The sequence below is a fragment of the Saccostrea echinata genome, unplaced genomic scaffold, assembly GCF_033153115.1.
Source record: "Saccostrea echinata isolate AGI-Se365-2 ecotype Australia unplaced genomic scaffold, CSIRO_AGI_Sech_v1 ptg000029l, whole genome shotgun sequence".
NCBI lineage: Eukaryota > Metazoa > Mollusca > Bivalvia > Ostreida > Ostreidae > Saccostrea > Saccostrea echinata.
This window is the reverse complement of record NW_026889778.1, coordinates 13033423-13052500: the sequence shown is the minus strand read 5'-3', so window position 1 is coordinate 13052500 and position 19078 is coordinate 13033423. Positions and strand designations below refer to the sequence as shown.

Sequence of the window (19078 nt, the reverse complement as noted above, 5' to 3'; positions counted from 1 at the left end):
GCTTTATTGTCACGGGTATCGGCGTGGAATGGCGACACTTTTCGTGCTGGTTATCTTACATTACCTTTGTTTATGTTTTATTGCAGTTAGGTGTATTTGTGTTTGTTTGTACTCTGCACTGACCTGTGCAGCTGTCGTAAGTTTCTTCGATATCTTACTCTCTTACATTAGATGAAGTACACAGTAATTTTTTGTGGCTACCGAGTGCTGTGTAGCATGCATTCGCCTACACTGGTGATGACTGATTACAGTGAACAGTGACTAAGTGAGAGGCTTTGTATAGGGGTCCTCGGATATAGCGAGTGAATACTCGAATACGGCGGACAAATTCCTTTTACAAAGCGTGTTCTGCTTTAACTACATGCCTTTGCTTCGTATTCATCTTCAGAGATCCATTCGAAGAGGGAAGTAAGTCGCTTGGTAAATTGAAATGCAGAGAAATTTGCCCATTTAAAAGATTTTTGTTTTATTTATTAATTCATTTATTTACTTAGGATTAAACAATTCTTTTTGAAAAAAAAAATATGGCAGAGAAATTTACACTCGGTTAATTTATTTTGAATAAAGGTTACATGATTTCGCAGTGTTATAACACAAATCATAAATTAAGTACATGTAAATAAGATTCAATTAAAAGGATGATTTGAAGTATGACATCCTTTGAGAGATGATTAACATTTTTACGTTTACAGCCATAGACATTTCTCCCAGGAATTATTGACGTCCCATTTCTAAACTTCTCTAGTGCTAACGACTATTTAAAGAAAAAGGTGTCCAAATCCCGCATGAATTTATTAATCTGAAAATTTGAAGGCTTCCTATTGTATACAAAATATATATCCTGTATTCAGCTTTAAAATTCAAGCATTGTGCAATTACTGTAAATGTATTATATTTTAGCTTGTTACGGACAAGAGGATCATTAAATGTAAGATCTATACGATATTTGGCAGAAATATATATTTCAGCGAGTTGGCGAAGATTTTATTTAGCGCGTTACTAAATATGATAGACAAAAATATATCGTATAGAAAAAATATTTGGCACATGTACTTGATTTTGCGGTAGGTTTTTTTCCCGCCAAGGCGCTAAAATGAATTCAAAGTCTAATGTAATACTTTTATAGTATTTTAGATTTACAATTTCAAGCTTGCTCATACTTCCCCCCCCAATGATTAGATAATAAAACGCATGTGGCAAACGAGAACTGGTTAAACGTATATTTTTTTTTTTGGTTTGCATCTTCTTATTTGAACTCATGTAGGTAAATAAATATCGATTTTGTGCAATGTATCAGTAATAGAAACTTTATGATTTTAAATAGTACATCTTATTGCAATTACGATTAAATTTAATTCTGTATCTGTAAGAAAGAGGAGAACAAGAAATGCTTATGTAGGAAAGGAGATATGCTGATTATATCCTCATTGAAAAGTTCCATTTTGAGAAGGATTTTGTTTGGATGGCTTGGTTCGTTAAATATTCAAATGCACATGTTTATTCAATATGGCGCTAAAACTACACATACACATTCGGTCGTACATCAAAAGGTTACACATTAACTAGATAGATCGTGCGATAGCACATTTACTAAACAGGTTCAAAAGGCACGGTATTGTCCTGAAAAGAACAAAGACATTTATCAGAAGGAAAACAGTTAAACTACTAAAATATTGACATATATCTCATGAAAACTTAAGCAAATCGGAGAGTCTTGTAGGGAAATTTGCCTACTTTTTACAACACTTTAGAAAAACAAATTGATAAAAACATAACTCACTTTAACTGTACCTCAAAAATATATATATTTCCTTCTATTTGCAGGAGACGGGATTTCGTGTACACATCAGCTCTGCATCAATGATGCGCAGTTTTCCACATTTGATAATGATAATGACGCCCAACCGGCATATAATAATGCAGAACTGTGGCGAGGAGCCTGGTGGTATCACGACGGACATATGTCAAACCTCAATGGTGAATACGGTAATAACAATCATGGACAAGGAATTAGCTGGTATTTCTTCAAAGGATGGACAACTTCTTTGTCTAAAACCCGGATGATGCTTCGACGAGCCTGACCATTATTTACACTTTTATACGGTGTTTACCATCTGAGATGGTACGACGTTTAAGAATTTTTTTTTTTTTTAAATTTTGATTTTTATTTGGAGAGCTTTTAAGTTCTTTTGAAAACACCATTTTGCTTATATTTCAGTTTTACAAACCATACTTACAATCGAACAGAATTTTAAATATATTTGTTTCTTTTCATAAATATTAGACTGGTTTCTGGTTAGAAAATAAAATTTATCAGGGTAAATAGATTTGTGTAAAGAATTACTGCATTAAACAAAAATTATCGAAATTTTAGGTCCCAGTTCAATTAAAAGTGTAAAAAATACCTTTCTCTGGTATATGTGAGTAAAAACAAGATTCAAGCCTAATTGATGATGTTATGTTTGCCTTATGCTTAAACAAGGTATTGTCTTTTTGTAACATTCTAGTTACATAATTGAAATGTTTTGTTTATGAAAGTTCTTTTCAATGATGTAAGAGGAAAACTTGCTTTTTTTCGTTTTTGGATGCAGCATAATTGTATCGGATATTCCGATTCGTACATGTTATATTTTCTTTCAATTAACTTATTGGAAAGAGATACATAGATGAATGGGCTGTTATTTATTCACCCACTTATATAAGGAAACCTGTATACCAGTAAATAAAATATGTTTGTGTAGGTAAAAGAATGCCTAGAAATTAGAACACAGGAAATCATGAATTTCACATATCAACTAATCTAAAATAAAGCACAATTTCTAACTTAAATGAGTCTTTAACGTTTTTTTCACACTGTGCGCACTTTTTGTAATCTGCAGCAGAACGTCAATTCTATTATGAATTTTGTAAAAAATTATGCCATACATTCGGCAAAACATGAAGAGAAAGACATGGACACTTCGTCGGAATGGACTAAGTGTTTAGAAATATGGTATTAAATCGTATTAGAAAGTTCAAGGGCAAAATGCGAACCACCAATCCTTCCTTTTTCACTAAATCTGAGTTGATAAAAGAATCTGGAAAATACATTGAAAATATGGTATGGTTCCAGCAGACATGACTTGTAACAATATTGTCTTTGTTTTGTAAGGCTCACTATTATAACTATAGTTTAGAAATTGTTTTTAATTCTTCATCTAAATATCCTACTTATACTCACAGTTAACTTTTTAAGGATGAACATCTTCAATATCACATTTCAGTCTTTAATAATTTTAACATTCCAGTCGACGGAGGTGGATTCAATCTACTCTACCAATACAGATCTTCTACTCTTCATATAAAATTCTTACAATGATACATTGTCTGATCCAGCAAGTACTCTACCAAACCCTTATCTTTCACAAATATATCAACTGCTGTTAAGGAGAAATTTCTGACGAACTGTGCTACAGCATATTTGAGAAGTTGTGTAAATCAATATGGATTCTCTCAGACTTCGAACATTTTTAGAAATTCAATTGTTTTTTAAAAGTTAGTAACATCAAAGCGTATGACTTTTCTACATTTTATAAAACCATTCCTCTCGATAAATTATGAACTAGGCTTTTTGACATCATACACAACTGCTTTTTCAATAAAAATGGAATTGGAAAATTTTTATATCTTGTGATTGATGATCAACAGTTGTTTGTTATAAATCGCTCTGTTTCTACACACATGTATTCTAAAGTTGTCCGCTAGAGCTGACCCCAAGCGAAGCAGAGCGCACCCAAAGTGCATCCAGGGCTGACCCAGAACGAACGCCAAAAACAAACCCCGATTATAGTAGGGCACCCAGAAAGCGAACCCACCGTTTGATATTAAGTAACAGAGCTGTCAATCAGGATTACGCGTTGACCAATCAGTGCGCCGACCAATCAGTATTCCGGTTGGCATTTCGAAGTAAATCAAAACATTGTACACGCATAGTAAAAGGTAATGCTTGTTTATGTGCAATTTAGATTTACTTTTACCTATATACAGAATATTTATTAAAAAAACAACAACAATTATTTAGGTAACATTAAATATTCAGGTAATTACATAATTATTTCTATATTTTAGAAAGTAAAAAAAAATATACATGTACAGATTATTAACCATATGTAACGGGATGGCACTCAAACACTGGGATGTATACGGTACTTTGAACACCCAGAAATTTACTAACATTAAACCAATTGATTTTTAAATTAAATGATTGACTCCAGTAAATAAATAAAATAAGATTCAAATAGTTTGAGATGATGGTTTATTCTGACTTAATCTCTAATTAACAAATTAAATAAAAATTTAGTAACATGATTCAATCAAGAAAAATACAATAACAAAAAAAAAAAAAATAATAAAATAAAAAAAAAAAAATAATAAAAAAAAAATAAAAAAAAAAAATAAAAAAAATAAATAAATAAACTGGCTGCAGTCGTCTTAACCCTAAATTTCCAAAAAATATTGAATTTCCCTTAGACATATTAATTAAAATTGTGAAACGACTCTAATAAATAAATAGACCTAGCTTTCTTCAAATTACTGTGTTACCGATAGAAATTAAGAAAAATTCCCCGAAAGTTCTTAAAATTTCACCTACATCTTATCCTAACAGCCCAAAAATCTGGAGTCCCCGTTGTACAACGGGTGCTCACTTATATACCCTAGGGGAACGGTATCCGTTCCAAAACAACACGGAATCCGTTGGAAAGCAACGGAATCCAATAGGAAAATACAACGGAAAATAGTTCCCGTTTATAGAAATTACTTTAGCAAGTTTAAAATACGAATAAAATATAACTCTAATTCATTAATATATCATGCGACATAATTAATTACCTTAAAGCTCATTTTTCTAATTAATAGAAAAATCTGTCAGCGCATAAATATCTGGGGTGCGCGGATCAAAGAAGTAAACGAAAATTCACCCATAATGCATGACGTGTTTGCACAATACAGGTAAAATACCAGTTAAAAACGTAATTTTCCTAAAACATTTAGTAGATCATACTCTAGTTACAGCATTTTTGCAATTATTTCAACATGGACATCGTTAAATACGAAAGGATGTGCATATATTACATGTGTTCGTTCTACTTTCACTTTGCATACGATACATGAAAAGTTGTGAATCCAATTTTAGAACATTAAGTAATAAACATACAATACATACGATCAAAATACTCAAATTATGAATCATTTATAGAGGTAGATTAATATGATAAGATTTGTATTTTAACTACAATAAAATACAGAAACTTCAAATGACCAAACTTTACACGTACATTGAGTAGTATTTTTTCAGACAGGTTGTCTTGAAAAAAATATCAACGAAAATTACCTGAAAATAAAATTCCAATTAAACATTTCTCTAGATTTATATTTCATTTCTGTAGAAATATATATTTATTCAATCATTCAGTAATTTATTTAATATATTTATTTTTCCCATTAACATTTATTTCAAATCGCTCTTTTCCATCTACATTAGAAAACATTAAAACATTTACCTTTATATTTAACTATTGTAATAAGTTTACGTACATGTTTGTAAATCAGAAAAAAATAGATATACTATATAATTTGTGACTCATATTAATTTCTCAAAACTATTATGGGAACATGTTTTTCATTGATACTTTGAAATCTGCATTTTGAAATTTTTACGCCTTTACATTTTTAATTGCCTTAAGTTTATAAATGTATTGATTGGTTGATAGATAAGCAGTGGCCATCACGCTTTTACACGTATAATAATCTGTTGAGGAATTATTTTTGGGTGGTAAGAGCAGTGAACGCATCGCCTTGTTTTTAACTCACATTTAGTTAAATAGTGTATATTTCGTTACCATTGGCACGATGTACATAAGTATAACGAACCTCCCCCCTCCCCCGGCCGGTCCTTCAGTTACCTGGTATGGCTACGGTGTTTTCGTTGTATAAAATTTAAACGCTGGTTTAAAACGTTAAATTGAACAATGCCGAAAGAAAAGCCGACGCCGTGATGCCACGAACAAAAAGAATTACAAGTACCGTAAAATAGTTTTTGTTACATGTAGGAACCCTCTGTCTCTCTCCCTCTGTCTCTCCCCCTCCCCCCCCCCCCCGTGCTCTGTTCAGGCTGCATAAAGGGGCGGGGCCTAATTTATACAGGAAATGTTTACTGTGACTTCATAGAAATGTAGCCTCACTATAACAGAAAATGAAATAATTTGCGATTTTAAGCTGCATAAGAGTAATGATATCCATCAAAACTTACCACTGCATTCATTTTTGTCGCTAGGTAAATCCCACACAGCAATAGCAATATATAAACAAGTCACTGATCGCAATTCAAAGCAATGCACTTGTCATGACGTCATCATGGTAAAATTTGACGCATTTAATGTGCAGTTAGAGGCGGATCAAGTAATTTTTCACAGAGAAAAATGATTTCATTATTAAACAGAATATTGTTGGCAAATCTTAGATAGACAATCAATACAAATCTGATATCTTTGTTTAGTGCCATTATTTAAAAACATTCGAGAGTATGTATTGCATTTATATTCTATTTTATTCCGTCTTCTAGTGTACAGGGTTTGCATGTTTCACGCCGATATGCCTAAATTAATTGGCCTTATCGCATATGTATACAATTAATAGATCTTGACCATTTTTTGAATATACATAACGGAAACATTCCTTAATTTGAAAAGTGAAGTTTGTTCTGAATCCCCTTACAATTCCCTTTTTAGAAAAGGTTGTACTTAAAATATTTCTCACAAAAATCTATTCATGTAAAATATGCCATGCCCTTTTAATGAAGAGTTAGAGGTTCAAGTTCGAATAATAAAATTTCATTATCTTTAATTTGTTGAATTGGAGTGGGATCTTGAGCTACAATATGTAGTGCACTCTAGTTTATCTAATTATATCCTTCTTCACCCTACATTTATAGTCCTGCTGGCCATGTTATTAGTGGTAACGTAAACATAGATAATAATGATGACCTTAAACCACTTATTTTGAAAAGGCCAAAATTTAGGGAACCCCGATATTTCAACTGAGTCATAATTTCATAAATATTATGAATTCTTGTGGAAGATTACGCCAGGAGATGGGTCAGACCTAAGAAAGAAGACCTTGACATTTTGTCAGAGTGAATTAAGTGTATCAGATGTATGTTTAAATCTCTCATTAAGCGATTGAGGGGCAATATGAAAACCATCTATCCTTCTGAATTCAATAATTCAGAAGTGAAAAAAAGAATTAAATAGATTACACGTATGCACTGGATCCAGCTGACAAAGCAAGTAACAATATTGTCCTTGTTTGTAAGACTCGTTATTTGAAATGTATTTTAGGGAAACTGTGATTTAATTCTGCAAGTAGAAATCCAACTTATACATACCCATATAGCTCCCTTTTTATGGAAGAGTTTCTTCAAAATCATGCCAGTGTTAAATATTTCTAATATTCCCTACAACTTAAATGAATTTGAATTACCATATCTATATTGGATTCGAAATTTCATAAAAATCCTTACAAACAAATATACATAGCGGGTTCCAGTAAATATTTTACCAAGCCTCTTTCTTTACACCTCGCTAAGATAATAACAGTAATGAAGGAGAAACTTCAAGAGTACTGTGCAACAATGTATTCGAGAAGTAGTGTAAATCAGATGTGGATACTAAAAAAATCCAAGGAACTTTTGGAACATTAAAATCAACAACATAATAATATATGACTTTTCAACTTTATGTACAACTATTCCCCACGATAAATTAATGTCCAGACTCTCTGACATCGTTGGCAGCTGCTTTTTCAATAAAAATGGAACTCGTAAATTTACTTAGTACCTTGTCATTGGTCATTTACAAAATTAGTTTGTTAAAAAGCACTCTTGATTGTACACACAAGTACTCTGAAGTTGACATTAAAAAGATGCTCGAGTTTCTGATTGACAATATCTATGTGATTTTTGGAGATCAGGTCTTCCAACAATCTAATGTAATTCCCATGGGTACCAATTGCGCCCCGTTATTAGCAGACCTATTTTTGTATATTTATTCATGTGAGGTAGAATTTGTTCAAAATCTTTGACGTGATAAAAAGAAAACAGTTGCTGCGGCCTTCATTTCGACATATAGATATATCGTATTGTCAATTAACAATGCTTATTTCCATTCTTATGTTAACAGGATATATCCTGGTGAGCTTGAGATAAAAGATACCACAGAGTCTGATACATCTGTTTCATATTTGGAGATTTTATTAGAAAAAGACTTTTAATGGTAATCTAACAATAAAGCTCTATGATAAACGTGATGACTTTTACTTTTCAATCGTCAACTTTCCTTACATATGCAGCAATATACCCTCATCACCTGCATAGGGGTTTATATCTCTCAGTTGATTCGATACGCCAGAGCATGCTCTACGTATGAACAATTTCTAAAACGAGGTAAAGTACTGACAAACAAGTTGGTGAAACAGGAATATCAACAGTCTCGTTAAAAGTCACCATTTCGTAATTCTATGGTCGATACAATGACCTTGTCAGCAAATACAATCTTTCATTAAGTCAAATGCTGACTGACTTTTTTCATACTATTTGTTAGTGAATTGTCGATGGATTTTTCCGTTATTTCCCGATTGGGAGCACACGGCGGGTGTGACCGGTCGGCAGGGAATGCTCACTCCTCCATGGCATCTAATCCCACCTCTGAAGTTTTAGAGGTCCGTGTTTGCTCTGCTCTTATTTTGTAATGTTTAATGGACTTTTGAGCTCGAATACTGTTCGTTATCTCCACAAATTTCATAACAAAACACTTATTGACCGTGTTCTCGGGCAAAATGCGTTTTTTCGATTGGTTCTTGGATCCGACAAAACGCATGTTGCCCTCGAACCCAGTCAATAAATGTATAATATTTATCTGCACGTGACCTTCCAGGTGAAAAATAAGGAATTCTTTTTCTATATTCTTTTTCTACATTGGACTAAAAATAGATCTGGAAATTCCAAATTGATACAAATAGTTCAGCAAAGTTATTTCACTCGCACCCGACTTCCACTCAAGTGAGCATAGCATTCAGGCATGCATATAGAATCGGGGTTGTTGGGTGGGAATCTTTGGGTGGAGTGGAGATGGATGTAGGGGTAAAGATTTTGATCAGATTTTATATTTTTTTTTACTTATACAACACATTTTCTTGTAACATTAAAAAAAAAAAATCTAAAATGAGATGCCGTTACCATGGTAACCACATATCACTAAAAATGTCCTCCTGAATATAAGTCTTGTTATAAGTACTTGCCGATTAATTCTGTATAAAATATGTGCAAACATGCAGGAACTGATTTTTGTGCCATCACAATCCAGCATTAATCTGTACACAATTAATATTAGAAACTGTTATGAAGGTGACCATATACAGATATAGCTCAGGTTCCACCCGACTAAACATATAAAACACAAGATAAGGTTTATAAAGATATCAGCTCAGGTTCCACCCGACTAAACATATAAAACACAAGATAAGGTTTATAAAGATATCAGCTCAGGCTCCAACCGACTAAACATATAAAACACAAGATAAGGTTTATAAAGATATCAGCTCAGGCTCCACCCGACTAAACATATAAAACACAAGATAAGGTTTATAAAGATATCAGCTCAGGCTCCAACCGACTAAACATATAAAACACAAGATAAGGTTTATAAAGATATCAGCTCAGGTTCCACCCGACTAAACATATAAAACACAAGATAAGGTTTATAAAGATATCAGCTCAGGCTCCAACCGACTAAACATATAAAACACAAGATAAGGTTTAAAAAGATATCAGCTCAGGCTCCACCCGACTAAACATATAAAACACAAGATAAGGTTTATAAAGATATCAGTGCATTTTTCAGTAAAACTTAAAACGGGGATGTAGCATATGTCGCAGAAGTGAATAAGGATGAGAAATTAATTTGAAAGTTGAGTCACTTTACAGACGTTAATGTATAGTTATTCATATTCCATTAAGTAAACGGGTTGAAGATAAGTGTAATAAGGTATTTTTAAAATTTTGTAAAAGCATAAATAGTGTTTTTGTTATTATTCTAGAATACCATTTTCACAACAGTATGAGAACATTCGTCATTCGCTAAAACGTTTTCGGTATTTAAAAAAAAATATATATATATGAATAATGCCTTATGATAGCATTGGGAATGTAAAAAGCAAAGATAACGAACCGTTATCAATCTCGTCAATCCAGTAAACTAACAAATCGTAAACAGGGCAAAAACACAAACCCCTGGAAACATCAGATGTAGGATCAGGTGCCTAGGAGGATTAAGCAGCCCTGTAGATCGGTCACATCCACCGAGAGAGGAGAGCCCTATGTATTGATCAGGTATACGGAGAAATACGCATTCAAATTAAGTATAAAAACAATGACCGAACAAATGATATGAAACATATCAGAACTTTGCTAATTAAAATGTATTCCAGTTGTCTTTATATGAGGCATCATCAAAATACTAAGTCACAAATCATCCTAACTGTTTACCAATATTAAGTTTTGGAAAAAATAATATATGTACATGTATACATGTACATGTATATTTGAATTCTGAAAGCTAAATAATATAGCTGTAATTGATATTACTTATTACGTAACTGTCAAAGTGAAAACATATCGGCGTAGCTTGGTATAAAAACCTTTGAATATTAATATATACCATTCACATGCACTCATATACTTACATGTGGAAATTTTTCGTGTAAGAAAATTTTACTCTTGTTGTGTGAATGTTATTTCTGCAATGCATTAACATGCACTATCAAACTGTATGTAAATCAGTATAACGGTAACAATATCAAAGTAATTTGTAACATACTTGTTTAGTCATTCTAGTTACAATTCAACTCAATGTTACTATCATGTACTAAGAGGAACATTCCCATATCTTGTTTAAATGCTACTTAAAATAATAATTGGACTTGGTAATACAACAGGAAGTCGCTGTTCTTTCTAATATGAAAAGATGCGTTTTCAAAAATAAAATCAATGATGCTATGTTATATAGACAATTTCAATATTTCTATCCTTGCGTAAATTTTGCTATATACGCATTCACATGACTGAATATACACCAGGAGTAAATTTACTCCTATGAAAAAAAAACAACAACTAATTTTGCACTTAGTCTGACTAGATGAAAATTTTGCACAAGCAGTAAAAATATGTACGTGCAGATCTTGCTCCCCCCCCCCCATCACATGCGCTAAAATACACGCGGGTAAAACATTTAACGTGCAAATTTTGCTCATCGTTTGTAAATAGGTCCATTTGAACGTGGCTTAAGACTATTTAATTTACTATTAAAGAAAAAAAAGCATGTATTGATGAAAAAAAAAATGACTGATTCTTACATGTTTTCTATTTTCGTGTTTTTTTAAAAATGCAAAACTATCATATATTTATACATAATTCAAGGAATGGACCACGTTCCTCGTCTATCAGAGGTCCTGTATACTGGTCTGTGTCGTAAGATAGGGACACCTACAGAAGTGACCATAAGAAGGGACGTGAGAGACATGGAGGACTTAATAGATTACAATATACATACTGGTCACAACGTATGTGCTGGAAGAGAAATGCTAAGCGGAAGTCATAGAGAAGGATTCAGGTTTGATACATTCGACTTCGATTACATGCTGTGGTATTGTGCTTTTGAAATATAAATAATATTTCTCAACTAAGGACTTACAAGTCATCAAATCGTCAAATTATTCTTATGGATGACACAGATACACCACCTGGGTTTGCTCTATTACAGCTTCTTTCACCGCCGCCATGGAATAATGTTTTAAGATTTTCAGTCACTCCATTCAATGATGGAATGTATATAGCAAGTTTCTTATGGAGAGAGGTACATTTACATCAGTTCTCTAGAAGTAATCATTACAAAATTGTAACTGATCATGGTCCCTGTTCTAGTGGTTACATTGGATTTAAATCAATTGATAGGGCGGCTTGTTTTACCTGCAGATATTGGCCAAGTATTACAAAACCTTGGATGGAAAGATGTCTTAGACATAATTGGCTTCATGCAAGAGTGCTAAAAGACATTTTGAATGATAATTATCACTGTGTGGCCATTGGAAGTAAGCATACTACGGGTATAAATGAATTGGAGTGGAGATTGTCCTTTTCTCTTGCTGAACAAAAACTAGTGTTAAATATGAATTATACTAAATTTTTATATTATGGACCCCTTAAAATATTTCTCAAAGAAGTAATCAGTAACAACATGGAGGAACCATTACTGTGTTCTTACTTCTTCATGAAGACAACAATGTTTTGGTTAATACAAATTGGACATATGAGGTGGTATCCTAAACATTTACTTAAATGCTTTTGGAAGTGTTTCAAAAACCTCATTCATTTTGTGTATTGTGGCGAATTTCCTAATTTTTTTATTCCACAAAACAATATCGGTGTTGTCTGTGCATCTATGTTAGAACAACTTTATCAGTATTACGGAATAGGTATATCCTGCCTACTGCATAGCCCAACACTCAGATCTATCCTTGCGTCAGCCCTGATCAGTCCGTCATTTGTGATGCCTTCCATTGTGGGGCATTTTCAAGACAATGAAGTTATAGATTCATGTATCCAGTAAGAAATATGTATGATTTCCGATGTTTTCTTGAAAAATTGCTATTTACATTTAAAATATTTAGACATATTATTGAATCCGTCAATGTCACCATACCAGTCTTTAACATTACAATTCTGTACAGCTACATGTAATTACCTTGCTCGTGTGGCGTTTATGATTGTGAGGAATACTTTATGTTTCAAATATAAAGATTTGTACTGTTTGGACAGAAAAAATTGCAATATGTTGGCATTGTCATCACAGATAGGAACCATCTCCCATTCAATGTATGTAGCTCTTTATTACTATAGGACAGGTAGATATAATAAAGCACTTAGTATAACTAATCTGACAAAACGAAGACTATCAAAGCCCTTGATATGTTTTAATTGCAGATGTAGGTAGATACAGGGAAAACGTAAGCGATCTCTCTTTATCTAGAAAAATAAAAGCGCCTGGGCTACGGATATTAGGTTTAATTTTGGGATTCACTACAATGAAGAATTAATATTAAAACTAGAAGCAGAAAGGCTAAGAGATGAAAAAAGGTTCAGTGGGTTTATGTAGTAGTAGAAATGCTGTGTGTGTTATCAAACTATCGACTTGGTAACAGAATTCAGTGTCTTCAGTCTTTGACAGATCTCCGCACTATGCTTCTTTGTGATGATGGAATTTACATGTATTTACCAGCTGTTTACAGAGAGAAATCCTGGCATATACTTGAAATTTGTCAGCAGGTTGTTGGAGACCTACATGGGGCATTACAGTCTTATCAGGAGTCACTTAGACAATCAATTTAGATACTTTAGACACAATTTGTGAAAGTATAATTAACAAAATACAGAAAGTAACAAAAAGTAGAATAGACTATAAACTACATCAATTGAGAGGAAACATACATGTGTAATTATGAATTCCTGTAAATACACGTATTTCGTTTAAGTTTTATATCATAAGAAACACCCACAGTGCAAAAAGAAAAATGTAAAAGTACAAAGTATAAGGCATAAATGAACAAAAATCATAAGGTATTGATTATCTTACACATATCAAGAAAGAAAACGTAATAAGCGTACATGTACTTCGTCTTTTGACCTTCTTGGTCTGGTACATATGTACTCATTCTTTTTAATTCAAGGATATCAAAGTGTACTTTGTTTAGTGGTGATACAATTTCTTATAGACAGATGCAAACATAAAACTGTAACTGCGAATTGTATATCAGTTTTAATTTTAATTTTATTGTAATTTATCTGTTAGATGAATATTCTGTCACATAATTTATTGATTATTTTAGAAGTTTTATAAACTTTATAGTAAAGAAACAGAATATTTTTCTATAGTATGATTCCTAATTTATAAAAATTTCAACCTGAACATTTTTATTACTGCTTGTATAAAAATTTATCTCTTGTGTTAATGTACGATGAGGAACATTTTTCTTTTATATATTATGTAAGCAACGAAACTCCATGATTTGAACTTATGGCGTCTTTTTCTTTGCGTTAAATCGCATTTTTAGCACTTTTCTTTACTCTCTTCACCAAGTTTGTTTTATCAGATATTTTTAAATTCTTTGATAAATGGAATAATAATGAAATAATTTCAGTATTATACTGTGTTAAAATTTTTGGAGGTCAATGTTTTATTTTTTTAATTAAAAGTTGCAAAATCTGTTCAACCTGCATAAACGAGTTTTTTTTAATTTATTCATTTATTTTTTGTTAACTAATAATTATTTGCTAACTATATTTAAAATCTCTGAATTCATCAAGAATAGAAACAGGGCTAAAATAACACAGTGAGTTATTAATTTGAAATGTACTAATAATATTGAAATATAATTTAACCATATCACTATTACTGATCTATAAGCTTATAAGGCAGTAATAGGGCTAAACAGGGCACAGCAAAGTGGACCATCACCTCGCAAAGAGCATATCTATAAATCAAGGCAGCATTCGACATCAATCCCGATGCAAATTACGTCATTTCCTTTTCGCACAGGACATGTACATAACCTACAAACAAACACACACACATGCGATTGCGTTACTATATTCCCTCCAACTCCGTTGCAGGGGGATAATTGGTTTGAACATATTTTATTGTCTATAAACTTTACAAATGGGATTGGGCAAAAGTTCTTAAAACTTAATACGCCCTCTCCCTACATATGAATTATACCAAACATATTTACATATATGGGTTTCAGCTTAAAATGAATAAAACACAGAAAAGCATAATATTCAGAGAAACATTATACAATATACAAGCTGTATAGAATTCGCAAGAAGTAATTATTGCATCAACCAAAACGACCTGACTTTTTAATAAATTTTTGTACAATGGAAAATAAGTATTCATTTTCAACATTATTTAACGTTTCATCTCCCCAGAGTAATGTATGAGTATCAACAGTATGTAATTTTCCCATTTGCAGAAATCTATCGAAAAATTCTTTTCTAGCTTCTGTATATTATTTGCACGAGAAGAAATAATGATGAGTGTCCTCCACTCTTCCACAGGAACATAAGGGACTAAAAATTATATTACATCGAAAAAGATCGCTATTAATAACACAGTTGTGTCGAAGTCTTGTATGAAATATATAATTAAGCGTCGATTTCCGTAACTGAAGTAAGAGGGTGGCATAGTTTTATTATAAGAAATAGACTTTTTAAAAATAGATAATGAGGAAGAATTTCTTACAACAAGAGGTAATGAGTTCCATTCATCAATAACAAGGGGAATGAAAGTTGACTTATAGGTTTGTAATCTGCATTTGGGTATGTTATAGTTATGTGAATTTCTATTCAGGAACTTAATTATTATAAATTTTGTACATTGTAGTTAATCTAGTATTTTTCCTTCTTTCATGTAATGGTTCCCATCCAGTTTCAAAGTAAAGTGCATTTTAGAAGCTAACAGAGTTAAGCCTGTGACAATTCTAGCAGCACATAATTGTAATTTTTTCTAATTTTTTGCTTTCACCTACATTACACCCACCCCACACCAGGGAAGCATATTCTAATTGTGGCCTAATAAAGGTTGTGTACATGAGTGAAAGAGTTTTCTGATTTACTACAAATTTAAGTTTTTTTTTAATAAGCCCATTTTTTTTATATATAGGAGGATAATTACTTTATTAAAAGGTTAAATCATATTTTAGTATTACTATTACTTTCAGCTTAATTGATGCTTGAATCAGAAGTATATAAAAATATTTTTGGTAACATTAACTTTTCTTTGGTACCAACAATTTTGACACTTTACCATGAAGTTAAACCTACTTTTGAAAAACTTAAACCTTGGCCATAGAATTCAAGCAAGAGACACATGGGTCATTATGGGTCATTATGCGTGTCAGAGTCACAATGATCCTTGATTTTTTTAAAAAAAAATTTCCACGTTTCCGTATAAAAGAAATGTCCACCAAATATTGTGGCTCCACCCTATCTTCATGCGTCATGTCATTATTTCTAATACAACATGGAAATTAACTAAGATTGTCTTCTAAACTGAAGAGCAACTTTAATTTTTTTCCATACCATAATTATAAGCTTGCATTGTGTAAAATTCAATCCCTGTTTTAACTTTATAAAATTTCCAAGGTCTAGGGTCCATAAACGGCAAAAAATTAATCCATGCACTTTGGGTATGTTCGCATATTAATATGATATAAGAACCTGCCAAGAAAAAAAATAATTAGATTTCCTATATTTTCTAAAAGTAATGCTACATCAAAGGTTGAAAACTTGAATCTTAATTACCCGAGGATATTTGCACATATCATGACCATGATTGTTTGAGAAGTACACATTCAAAATTTTTGAAGACTTTAAAAAATGAATTCAAGTGTTAAACTTTGATACAGTATGTTGTCCAACCCTTAGTTACCTCCATGACTTCAACAAATTCAAACCAACCTGAAAATATTTGCCTTTATAAATCAATCCTCATCTAGCTGTTTCTGTCAAGATCCATGTAGGAAAGGACCAATGCTTTCTCTGCTTTTGAACCTTTCATATAAATATTGGATCTTTAGATTAATTGATTGATTGTGTGTTGTTTTATAGTTTTACGTCCCTTTCGAATATTTTTTACTCATTTAAAGAAGTCGCCATAAACATTGTACCGGTGAAGGGCTTCAAATTTAGAAGAATGACACTAATGCAAATATTTTAAATTGCCAATCCAAAATATATAACATGACCTACTGTACATGTAATTTTTCCTTTTATAATATTTCATAAAATAGGTAAATTTCATTAAATACGAGGGTAATGAAATTTTGTTTAGCATGTATAGCATTTAGTGCAAAAGTATAAAGTATGCTGTCAAAAACATGTTATTTACTCTTTTTTTTGATACTATGATCATATACAGTCAACATAAAGTCTAACTTTCCTATCATTAAGTTTACTTCAGAGAATATCAGTCTGGTCGAACCTTCAAACGGTGATATACCCTCAAACGAGGGTTTTCCGTCTCGTCATGCAATGCGCAAGAACAGTAACTCTTGCCGTATCGAGGTTTTCAAATAATCAAGTAAATGCCCTAGTGTTATCTATATATTTCTTTTTTAACTTGGATCTTATTGAAATACTTATATAAAGCTTGTCTGATAGAAAATTGCTTCCCAAATGTACTTACATGTACATAAGTATAATACGCCTTATAAACAGATTGTTTTAAAGAAGGATTTGATTTTTGCGTTTAAGCAAGAGTGTTGAGGTCGCTTATTAAATTCAACATCGTTTATACTGACTCCATTCTATATCGGAGCTAAGTCTTCTCTTGAATGGCACAGTAAAGTCGCTAAGATAAGTTTTCACTAAAATTACCGGTATATATTACATTATTCAAGAATTCCTGGTCTTCTCTTTGGCTGAGATCTTTAATTGTAGAAAAAAATACGTTTTGCTCATCTTCTTCTGACCTTCCAGGTGGAACATAATGATTTTTTTTTACATTCCTTTTCTACATTGGACTTAAAAAGATCTTGAAATTCCAAATTGATACAAATAGTTCTGCAACTTTATTTCACTTGTACCCGACTTCCACTCTAGTGAGCATAGTATTCAGGCATGCATATAGAATCGGGTTTTTTTGGGGGGTGGGGATCTGTGTTTGGAGTTGAAGTGGAGGTGCAGGTAGTCTGCCCCCTCCCAACACTTTTTTCCTGAACGTAATTTTTTATTTTTAATTTAGTATCAAAATGTTCATTCAAAAGCTGTTTACCCCCTCCCCCTTCCTCGTTAATGGACCTTTATATCCTCCCTATACCCCAAACCCTGAAATAGATAAAATATGGGGTTTTGAGAGCTCTCCTCCTTTTAAGAGTTGGGTGCAGTAGGGTGCTTATCATTTTTTTTTCTTATAATGCCCCCCTCCCGCGATCCTATGTACCTGCCATTTATTTTTTCTACATCCCGCCTAAAATAGCTTTTAAAAATCCAGATTAATACAAGTGGTTATGGTTATTTTAATCCCGCTTCTCTCATTTCGTTTGCTAGGACTTCAGCAAATGGAAACAAATAACTAAAGATGGCAGGGATTGCTAAATGAGTTAGTATTATTTAATTATTGAAACATATAATGAAACATTTATTGCTATTTTTCAGTCAAAATGATGCTTTAGCCTTTCGGGCTTGACTATTGTACTCCTCAGGTGTCTAAATCATTGTATTGACCTTAGAAACAGCAATAGTTGTATAATACCGAAATAAATCGCAAATTTTTTATCTCACTAGAAATTTCACTTATACTGTCATAAGTATTTTCCGATTTATTCTGTATTTAAGAGCTATTCTCCATAAGCACCAAAATATGTCAGTTATCGATGGAAAGGTGATGTTACAGATTTTGATAAGATTTATATTTTTTTCTTACACAACACACATTCTTGAAATTTAGCAAAAAAAAAGCTGACATGAGGTGCCTTTACCATGGTTACCACATATCACTAAAACGTCCTCTTGAATATGTCCTGTTAACGTACTTGCCGATTAATTCTGCATAAAATATGTGCGAACCATGTACTAAGAATATTCTCATATCTTGTTTAAATGCTACTTAAAATAATGATTGGACTTGATACGTGTCATACAACAGAAAGTCGCTGTTCTTTCTAAAATGAAAATTAAACATTCTTTTTTAAAAATAAAATCAATGATGCTATATTTCATAGACAATTTCAATATTTCTATCCTTGTGTAAACTTTGCTATATACGCATTCCAATGACTGAATATACACTAGGAGTAAATTTACTCCTATGTAAAAGTTAATTTGCACCTAGTCTAACTAGATGAAAATTTTGCTCAAGCAGTAAAAATATGTACGTGAGGATCTTGCTCCCCCATCACATGCACTAAAATACACCCGAGTAAAAAAAAA

At 32.2% G+C, this 19078-nt stretch overlaps 1 protein-coding gene across 1 annotated transcript in view; it reads left to right on the top strand.

Moving 5' to 3' along the window:
* LOC133194995 (ficolin-1-like) overlaps positions 1-2081 on the top strand; it is a 12633-nt gene extending 10552 nt beyond the window's left edge. Inside the window, exon 6 of the mRNA XM_061330884.1 lies at positions 1825-2081. Coding sequence (XP_061186868.1) covers positions 1825-2081 — 257 coding nt within the window. The remainder of the gene's footprint in view (positions 1-1824) is intronic.
* Positions 2082-19078: the final 16997 nt, after the last annotated feature.